We start from the raw sequence: 10,968 nt of genomic DNA, 5'->3' as shown, positions 1-10,968 counted from the left end.
GAGAGAGAGAGAGAGAGAGAGAGAGAGAGAGAGAGAGAGAGAGAGTGAGAGAGAGAGAGAGACAGAGGAAGCGAGAGAAGAGAGAGAGAGGAGAGCGGGATCGCGAGAGAATCGACCAGGAGAGCACGGAAGAGGAGGGAAAATACGAGAGGACGGACGGACCAGCGGCGGACGAACGGGATAGCGAAGAGGATGAGATGAGACGTGGAGAGAGGGGAGAGCAGAGAGAGAGAGATGATAGCGAGAGAGAGAGAGAGACGAGAGAGAGAGAGAGAGAGAGAGAGAGAGAGAGAGAAAGTGTGAGCGAGAGATAGACAGAGGAAGCTGGAGAGTGAGAGAGAGGAGAGAGAGCTAGCGAGAGAGGGAGAGAGTCAGGGAGAGAGAGAGAGAGAGATAGAGAGAAAGAGAGAGAGAAACAGACAGAGAGGAGGCGAGAAGAGGCAACCATGAGTGAGGCGCAACAAGGTACATAATAGATGCCATCTATATATTAACACGCATAGATCAGGACAGTGTGTATAGCCAATGATTTCTAACAGATGAATAAGTTTCTGGAAAAGATGATGACATATAAATTACTACAGCTCAGAATTCGCGAAAGGCCAAATTTTTTCCCTAACAATGATTATCACCGCCTTTAATTTTTCTTACATTCTTCACATTTTTCTCAAGAAATGTAAATTATTTTTACCAACAAACACCTAACGAATGCGTACAGGCAACTGCAAACAAGCTGAGAATATCAGTGAATGCAATACGATGAATCTATGCAGATAAGAACATTCATGAACGAACTAAACGAACCCTACTTTTCTCCTTGCACGGCAGAAGAATCAGGTCGCCAGCGATGGGCTTCAGACCGAATGTGATTATGCGGCGAGAGACGACGGTATTCCACACCATGCTCTGATAGCTGTGCACGTACATGAGCCGTGAGTTGCGGGGAATCTGAAATAAAATCCTGCCGCATGAATTGTCCGCTGTTGACAACTTACCATAGCGACTCCTTTGGCCTGTATACGATAATTGCACTCAAATTGAAGACAAGACCAACTGCGCTATTATAGCATATGTGAATGCATGTCCTCATGCAACACAAATTTATAATAATCTATATGACTAATACAAAACGAAGATGAGAAGACATAGTTCTTCTATAGCATATGTTCCCCTCCCACGAGAGAACATGGTGACATATCCAAGCTCGGTAGTGCAAACCGAAACCTTTCTATGCAACGTCAACCCAAACAGTTGTAGTATCATAATAGATGCCATCTATATATTAACACGCATAGATCAGGACAGTGTGTATAGCCAATGAATTTCTAACAAGATGAATAAGTTTCTGGAAAGATGATGACTATAAATTACTACGATCAGGCATCAAAATTTGTCCTAACCGCCGATTTTGACCAACATACTAATGCTCAGACTGGTGGCGCCATCTGCTACCACATAGTTTCATAATTGTTTGATAACATTTATATCAGACTATCAGAGTATAACAGCACGAATACAGCTATACAGTTTCAGTATGTTCCTGATAACATTAACAGCCATAACAACACCAGTCACACATTTCGAAGGCAACAAACGTTCTCTGCCGATCGCAGTTAGTCAACCGGTTGAATCAGTGCACATCACTGTGTAAATTACAGCCATTTAGAATGCCACTAACAGTTAACCTTTTCAGTGCGTGTGACCTGCACCGCGGGTCATAATTTTTATTATTGTATTGCGTGGGACCTGCACTGCGGGCTAGAACACCCCAGCACTAAAAGGGTTTAGATAGCATCCTTCAGGCATTCCCCGGCGGCAGTTGCCACAACTAAAAGCAGTCTACTGTCGTCATTGGCAATTACGTCCCTAATAAAGTCACCACCTGTGTGTCTGCTGTCAGTTATCCTGCCCGCTATTCTCGTCGTGCGACGCCGAATCACTAGCAGAAACCTGGCCTGCGGGGGTAGCAGTACTAGATGCCTCATCACTGATACTATTCTCGTGGGTTGCTGAAGCCCTGGCTCCTTCATCGCTTAACGTGGCCTGGCTTCTTCCGCCATCAGCCCCCGTGGCTTTATCGTTTAAGGTTGTCTGGTACGCAGCAGACGTGTCAATCTTCAGCACTTCTCTCAGCGCCATCGTCGCATATGACGAGGACGGTAACGAGAACTCCACCCTTAGGCCCTCAAACAGGCCATCTGAAAATGCCACGACATCAGCGATTTATCACACACGCCGCACGCACAAACTCAAACTAAAGTTAGTGTAGGCTCGATCACTCGCTTTCTCTCTCTCCTCCCCATCTCTCTCTCTCATGCACTGTCTCTCTCTCTTTCTCACTCACTCTCGCTATCTCTCTCTTTCTCACGCACTCTCTCTCTCTCTTTCTCATGCACTCTCTCTCTCTCTCTCTCTCTCTTACTCCTCTCTCTCTCACTCCCTCTCCCTCCTTTGCCTCTTCTCTTCTCCCTTTCACTCTCACTTCCCTCCATCTGTTTTTCTTACACTCCCTTCTCTCTCCTCTCACACCTCTCTCTCACTCCTCCTTCTCTCTCTCGATAATTCTCACCAGCAATGGACTCCGGCTCATCGACCATGTTCAGTCGGTCCAGATCACTGAGCGTGAGGGGGAGCGTGTTGTCATGGTAACCATACAGCTTCCAGGACAGATTCGTCGGCTTCACGAGGATCTTTCGGTAGGCACCGGGGAGCGCATAATCCCTGTAGAAAATCACCACTCAACGTGAAGCGCAACCAACTCACAACACTCTTCCCATGTCATAGAAGCAGGTCAGAGCAATGCATTTTCATGAAACATTACACTAGTATTAAACTAAGATTTCTTGACGATATGATAACATACTGTGAGGACAAGCACTTGAGAACAATGTCACTCACTGTTACTAGTAATAGACGGCCCTTTAATTATATAGCTCTTCAGACCTAATATTTGAACACTTCTGTGATGGGCAACTCACCAGACCACCCGGACTCTCTCGTTACACAATACACCTGCCTTTTGGAGACAGTGAACAACTAACTATTTATTACAGGATATCTCAGGCTTGCACAGGTGATGGCGGCCGAGAAAAATATATAATTAAATAAAATAAAATATATACAATAATAAAGATTAATTACTTGACTTTGTGCTTGAGTGCGGCAGAACTCAACCCATCAACGGCCAACAATTCCTTGTACCAATCTGCAACTAAAGAGGAAGAAGGAATTGTGTTTTTAATTGCCATGCATGTGAGTGACAAGTCTAAGAACACCCTCAAATGTATTATTATATTCAGCACAATCTGTTATTAAGAGTTTCATGTCTAAGGAAAGCTTAATATAAAAGCCACTAAATGATATATACACATAGGAAGGTCTTTGCAAATACGAGTGCATGTATACATAAACCGACTCATTTCACTAGAAACAATCGCTGCAAAACTAAACGCTAATGGGAACATTAACAAAATACAACTGTCTGTCAGCCATTTTTCACCTTCATTTGCAGGATAGGTGATGTCGTATCCAGGCAGCGGCAAGACAATGTCTGTGATGTCATACTGGTGCACTTCGTCTTCTGTTAGTGCTCTGACCCCGCTTCTCTGAGGATTGTCGACAGTTCCACCATCTCCGTCACCTAAAAGCAAATGAAGTAAATGTGAGCGAAGCTACGGCAATGACTCGTGAATTCTAATATTACATAAGTCATATAATATCATTTACATTACACTTTACACATATTTATCTAGCACAAATATATTACATGTATAATATACATATTAGCTTGTTTTATGCACAGATATTTTAACTATAATAATTTAATCTTATTTATAAGATTATAAATTATTATTAGATTAAAGAAACTAAATATTAAATTATGATTATCACCGCCTTTAATTTTTCTTACATTCTTCAAAATTTCTCTCACAGGAAATAGTAAATTATTTTTTACCAACAAAACACCTAACGAATGCGTACAAGCAACTTGCAAACGAAGCTGCAGAATAATCAGTGAATGCAATACGACTGAATCTATGCAGATCAAGAACAGTTCATGAACGAACTAAACCGAACGCCTACTTTTCTCCTTGCACCGGCCAGAAGAATCAGGTCCCCAGCCCGACGCGGCCCTTCAGGCCGAATGTCGATTATGCGCCGAGAGACCGACCGCCGCTACTCCCTCCACACCACTGCCTCTGACTTAGCTGCTGCACACGTACATCGAGGCCGGGAGTTGCGGCGGAATCTGAAATAAAATCCTGCCGCCATGAATTGTCCGACCGTTGACAACTTAACCATAGCAGACTCCTTTGCCTGTATACGACTAATCTGCATCAACATTGCAACAACCCGAGCGCAACTGCACTAATTATAGCATATGCCTGCATGCATGTCCTCATGCAACACAAATCTTACTAATAATCTATATGACTAATACAAACACCGAAGATGAGAAGACCATGTTCTTCCTCTCCGAACCCATGTCCCCTCCATGACTCCGCCAGACATGGGTGAATATCAAGCTCGCACGTGCAAACCGAAACCCCTCCTTCTACCTCGCCACCGGCCACTCACCACACCCAGCTCCCTGTAGTCAATATACTAAATCACTCTCCCCTACCACCCTAACCTTCATATGCACCCCGCGCCCACTCCGCCTCATCACCTCGGACCACCAAAATTCATACGTGACTGGCGGACCAACTCGCTGACGACACACGACGGCCACTCCCCACTGTACCGATCGTGATCGGCAACCCCTCACAGTCGTTGCGCCCACCCCGCCGATGGCACCTACTACACGTTGAGCGATGAAGGATTATACTGTACTGATGTGATGGCACCTAGTACACATTTAGCGATGAGGGATTATATACTGTACCGATGTGATGGCACCTAGGAAGTCGTTCTTGTGCCTGCTTCCGGCCAACCCCCGCAGCAGCTGTCCCTCAACGCATCGCCACTTGTGCAGCTTCTCAAGTGCGACTTTGGCATTTCTTGTTTCCCAAAACACCCGCCGACTCTCAGATATTTCATCATTTTCTGCAACGAGTAATCCAAATCAGTGTGATGCATTTCTTACATCTCGCATGCAAGCTCAATCACAGTATAGCACACGTGAATATTTCATCTGTCTTGTAAAGCAACTAATAGGTGCAAGCTGTTTAATATTCAACTTCTGTTTTTGTCAAGAATTAAAACAAATGGCATTACACAGTGCTTAACAATAAATAATGTTTTACTCACTCCCTAAACAAATACAAACGTGAGGAAAATTTGTACAGAAAATTCAAATTTGGCAATAAAGAATTGGCTACCACTGAAATTCGGGCTACAATCACCTCCTTCTCGTGGCTTCAGAATAAGCTCAACAGCTTCCTGCCATTTGCTCAGCAATAGTGCCCTATAAAAATTAAATTAATAATAATTAATAATACGCCATAACAAAATAACATCTTCATAATAACAACGCCCTGTAAAGCGATGAAGAAATGACATTAACAAACTAATATTTTCACAATAACAGTGTTATGCAAACCTGCCAACGTGGTGTGTAGGAATGGTGGTGGTACCAAATCGTTGCATCCCATAATAATTAATAAAACCGTTGTCACGGAGACTGGCCATGGCTTCATCCACATTTCTCGCATTAGTGACATTCCTGAATCACATAACAAAATACATTTATATATATAAATATATATATCAAGAGTACATAATAGAGAAGAGTATGACACCGTTTTAACAGCGTTTTGCATAGTTTTTAATTTGTAAATATTCTATCAATATGTGAATAAATATATTCAAATGTTACCTTGTCTTTGTCTATGATTCTCCCTTAATCATATGACACCACCAATTTACCTGAAAATCGTATGTGTTCTTCAAAAAAGTTCTTTGATTACAACACGGTTTCACACAGTTTTCCCAAACTTTTGCATCTCCGCGGCCAAACTTTGTTATCGGATTAGTGTTCTATTGTCTCTGACGGGACGCTGGGGGCTGTTGGGGTTTTAGGCATCGAATTGTATTTAGTGTGTATTGCGTTTCCAGCGTGCTAAAAATAAATTTGTGCTCACTGCGAGCTAGCAGCTGATTTGAGCTGTGTTGCCATCGTGTTCCTGATGATAAGGAAGCGAAACAAGTGCTGTTACTGTGCTTACCTAATATCCCCAACAGCCCCTAGCGTCCCGTAATTACAACCTGGTGCTGCCGCCGCTATATCAAGTTTGGCCGTGGAGATGCAAACGTTTGGGAAAACTGTGTGAAACCGTGTCGTATTCAAAGAACTTTTTTGAAGAACACATACGATTTTCAGGTAAATTGGTGGTGTCATATGATTAAAGGAGAATCATAGACGAAAACAAGGTAAAGTTTGAATATATTTATTCACATATTGATAGAATATTTACAAGTTGAAAACTATGCAAAACGCTGTTAAAACAGTGTCATACTCTTCTCTATTATGTACTCTTGATATATATATATATATATAACATTATTCAATTAACTATGCCTACAAGTATTGCTTCTCTCAACTCCAGCATAAAAACACGATGGCAGATGCCACATTGAAAACGATCGACCGTGAGGCGTTGTCTAGCTTGCTTGGAGTTTTATTACCGTAACACGATCGTGAACTGATTGCCCTTCAGCTGCCCCAATCGAAGAGTCTTTGCTTCGTAATGAAAGTTTCCCAGTGTGATGCCCTTGAGTGTTGTGTTCAGCCCATGTAACAGCTCTGCTCTCACTCTGAAACCAGGTAAAAAGAATCAGATTGAGGGAACAACCAAAGTAGCAAAGTGCATGACTGGTAGATGAGATATGTATTCCTACTCATAAATCCCACATCCAGTAGTGTCTAATATCACTAATGCAACATCATTCTCTGACAGTTTCTGAATCACCTAGACTGGGTTTGCCTTGATCTGAGGAATGTAGGTAAAAAGTCAGGTACACGCAGAGCAAGTATATCAGATATTGATTTAAGCGCTCTGATACACGATACATGGTTGTATATAAAAAAAGCAATCTGCGAACGTTTCAGCTGTTTGCAACTATCAAAATACTATACATCCTGCCTGGTTTGCATAAACTTTCTGTAAACAAATTAAATGCTTCAATAAGCATGTGATAAATAAGAAAAGTTATATAACCTGTGTTGTAGACACCTACCTGTAGGCAGACACTGCTTGTGTTGTTTTACCCCGCTTGTCCTTTGTACCAGCATATGCAAAGCTTCCATTTTTTTGCCTAAAAGAAGTATAACATTGAAACGTTTAACAACAGTAAGCATATGCTAACACAAGCTTAAAAGATTGGAAAACTGTTACATTATCCCAGGTTTAACCATCACTTATAAATAGTTGCACATCATAATCAGTTGAAGAAAGATAAAAAAAAGTAGGTGTACTTCAGTATAAATAGAATCCTCACTGAAAGTGGGAATACATAATATTCCAAACACGCTTCATTCCAAATATTACTAAAGATTACATACCTTAGTAGTCGTGCAATGGTATTGATAGCATCAGCTGTATCTCTGTTCTCTTTATATAGTAGAAAGTGACAGTACTGACCCTTCGTAGACGGCCAATCTGAATGGGCTGATCGCCGATTTCCTGGGAACATGAAATAAGAAAATGAACAACTGATAACCCTTCAACACAAAAGGTAACTAGTCATTAGATCCGACCCAACAGGATTACACCCGAACAAGTAAATGATTCCTAACAACATATAATAAATTAAATGTATGCAAGGATTATCAGTCCTTGTGCATGGTCACTCACAGAAACATGTATAGGGCATCAAAAAATATACTTGTATACTTATATCCCATACCTTTACTTTTGCTGACAACAATGACCTTTTTCCCATCTTTCTCAATTGTTTCGCTATCAAATGACATGTAGAGTTGAGATATGACATTGTGTACTTTCGTCCTAATGGCTTTGTTTTCAGCATCAACCTAGAGCAAACGGTTAATTGATGGTGATTGTGAGAGAAATGCCCTATATATTACAAATATGAGGCTCGCAGACAGTATAGTGACCATTTCATGGAATAGTGAAGATCAAATAAAGTTTTTACCACGTTTAATGTTACTGGTACTCCGTCAGCTTCTAGCCCATCAAGCTTCTTTAAGTCCTCCTCTGACAAGATCCCCTCAGTACTTTTAGTTTTCTAGCAAATAAAGGAAAAAATTTCACTGACATGTACAAAGATTTAATATGAAAACTCGACTGATGCACTATTAATTACATAAAACACATAAAATTGCACAAGTCATCATACAAGGTATTATAATGCTTATAGCCATAATTGAATAAATAAAAACTATTGTGTACGAGATATTTAAATCAGCAATAGATAAATATTATAGGCTATTATTTGCACCCCAAATGATGTAAGATGCAATTAAATCACCCCTGAAGTGTATAAATCTGGTCTTACCATTCTCACAGTACTGGCACATTCTGGTTTGGATACATCATTAAGTCTAAGCACTTGCTCTGACGTGTCAACCTCATTAACTACAAAATCTGAATATCTGTAAGAAAAATTATATTAGATTATAATTGATTGCTTTATGTAGTGCCATCAAATACATAAATTCATATAATTTCAATAGTAAGCAGGGGTCGAAATAAGCGATGGTCCGATGGTCCGGGGCCATCAAATAATCAGGAGGACCATCAGATTTTCAAAGTCAATGGTCCGACAGACCATTGAATATTTTGGTCCCATTTTACGGTAAATTTCTTTGAAGTTTCCACGTTCCAATATACTATTAAAGTGAATAAACGATTACTGTACCGTTTCATACATTCATTGTACAGCGAACGAGCTTGGCACTCGCCCGCTCGCCAATGTCGAGTGAAAATAATATTGGGGGAGTCTATCTATATATATATATATATATATATATATCTACCTATCTATCTATTTATATAATATAGATCTCTATATTATACACTCCTGGTAATATGATATGCACTGAACCAAAAGAGGACCTTAACGGCTCATAGATTGCAAGTAAATTTTGTAAAGATCTGAAAATAATTAAGCGTTGATGCCTATAGCTGTGTTAATTCCGTTGGCAGATAGATTAACTTATTAACCACATTACTTTGCCTTAGCATTGTACTGGCACAACTTGGCAGAGACTGAGCAGTTCAACCCTCAGCAATTTGAAGTTTATGTTTCTCTTTTTTAAGTACCAGTAAGTATTTTAGTCTTTGGTGTCCCCAAAGATTAAAATACTCGATTCAAAAGAGATGTTTTTGTGATAAAGATTGTTTAATAATGCTGTCTCAGAGTGCAGGAAATTGCATCTAAGCGGTGTAATTTCCACACGCAAAATTCCGGAGAGGGCCCCCGGACCCCGCCTTATCAGGGACCCCTTCCCGAACCCACCCTCATAGTCTATTTTTTCACTATTGTTTGACAAGCATTTTTGTTTTAAAATTTGAGCGAGTACAGATTCCGTTTGGGCGAGTTAACAATTATTGACTCACTCGCTCAGTTTGGCGAGAGGTTTATATTTTAAAGCTCTAACACTGTTGTAGGTGAATAATTAAACCATTTTATCACCATGTAAAACATAACCACCCTCAGCCATTTTTGGAAAACAGCCATAGTGCCTGATCAGGCTAATGACTGATTCGTATTAAAACACTTTAAACAGCTAGGGTTGCGGTGGAGGTTCTGCAGGCGCAGGGTTGACTTGATTAATAATTACCTTTGTTTAACAACCCCAAAAAATCCTTGGTGGCGGCCGACGTATTCTGTAATGCCAACATCAACCTCTTTGGGGAAGTATAAAGGCGATTCGGCGTCACCTGCAACTTCTTTGTCATCACATTTAAGTCTTTTGGCTTCACTGCCACTGGCACCGACCAGAGATTCATCATTTCCAGTCTCGCAGTTGCCGTCATTTATTAATAATCGCTTGGCTGTCGCCATATTTGGCGCGTAGGGATCGTTGCAATATAATTAAGAGAGCACGTTAGGCGTGCGTGATATATTTAGGAGATTCGCGTATTTTAGTCGATTATAAGCGTAATTATTGCACCTTCAGCACAGTTTTGTACGCTTGTCCAACACCAACACGAGTGCTATGGGCGCAGACATCTTGTGAGTGTAATTGACCAATCAGAACATAGATGATAGAAGGCATCTTGGTAGAAAGTAAAATGCGTATATCCGACAAACATCATCTCGGTGGCGCTTAGACTAGTACTCGCTCTCACATCGATTACTCGGTCCGCGGTCACCCCTCGAGTAACTAAGCCGAGAGGTGGGAGCTAGTAGCAGTCTAGGTGGCGCTGTGGTCCGGGCGTCGCCCATCGATCTCACGCCATTTTGCGGCAAGCTACTCACTAAATTCAGTTTGACGTTAAATTCTCATTTTTCTGAATATTTGCGTTTCGGCTGGTCACACCCCACTTACGAGTCAAGCGTGCTTGAGCTGAATACAACATGTCACAAGAGGAGAATGTCGGGCTCATGCAGGCATTTAAAGAAAAGGTTGGGTTTGTTTTGCGGTGGTGATCGTGTTTGCATCTATTTTATCGGTCAAGGCGCGCAGCAGAAACCTGATTACAGGACGGAGATTCGTACAAACGTGCGTCAACAGACTCAACACACGTCAATTTGCATGGAAAGATCCAGCATAGAGCATCACAGCCTACACTTGGGCCGTTTCAGTAATAAAATAATAATAAACAAACACATTGTATTTACTACCTACTAAACTCATCAACGCTCTTGACTTTTGGATTTAGCCTGTATCTCACTATCTCAAATCTGTAATAAATAATTATTAATTCCCCTGAATGCTGTTCAAATGCTTCTCTACTACTAGTACTACTACTACTAGTAGTTCTAAGTTCTGTGCAACACGCAGTCTCACTTTACCGTAAAGTTTAGACACATTAACTCACAAAAAAGAGAACTCCA

The 10,968-nt window shown here is 41.1% G+C and overlaps 2 protein-coding genes across 2 annotated transcripts in view; one reads left to right on the top strand and one right to left on the bottom strand.

Moving 5' to 3' along the window:
- Positions 1 to 1,268: 1,268 nt before the first annotated feature.
- LOC106811040 (pseudouridylate synthase 7 homolog) lies at positions 1,269 to 10,132 on the bottom strand. The gene is made up of 15 exons (XM_014814557.1): positions 9,749 to 10,132; positions 8,461 to 8,557; positions 8,098 to 8,190; positions 7,849 to 7,975; positions 7,505 to 7,625; positions 7,180 to 7,257; positions 6,628 to 6,756; positions 5,543 to 5,665; positions 5,346 to 5,407; positions 4,881 to 5,046; positions 4,084 to 4,133; positions 3,500 to 3,640; positions 3,142 to 3,211; positions 2,570 to 2,721; positions 1,269 to 2,198 (listed from the first exon to the last, which is right to left on the bottom strand). Exons 1-15 carry the CDS (start codon positions 9,970 to 9,972, stop codon positions 1,897 to 1,899), a joined length of 1,935 nt encoding a protein of 644 aa, XP_014670043.1. The 5' UTR covers positions 9,973 to 10,132; the 3' UTR covers positions 1,269 to 1,896.
- A 209-nt stretch (positions 10,133 to 10,341) lies between these two features.
- LOC106811038 (zinc finger protein 35-like) overlaps positions 10,342 to 10,968 on the top strand; it is a 7,865-nt gene continuing 7,238 nt past the window's right edge. The window contains exon 1 of the mRNA XM_014814556.1: positions 10,342 to 10,536. Within this exon, the coding sequence (XP_014670042.1) occupies positions 10,489 to 10,536 (48 nt within the window). The 5' untranslated portion in view covers positions 10,342 to 10,488. The remainder of the gene's footprint in view (positions 10,537 to 10,968) is intronic.

Source organism: Priapulus caudatus, unplaced genomic scaffold (genome assembly GCF_000485595.1).
Source record: "Priapulus caudatus unplaced genomic scaffold, Priapulus_caudatus-5.0.1 Scaffold498, whole genome shotgun sequence".
Lineage (NCBI taxonomy): Eukaryota > Metazoa > Priapulida > Priapulimorpha > Priapulimorphida > Priapulidae > Priapulus > Priapulus caudatus.
Note: the sequence above shows the minus strand (reverse complement) of the source record. Positions and strands in the feature narration are given on the sequence as shown.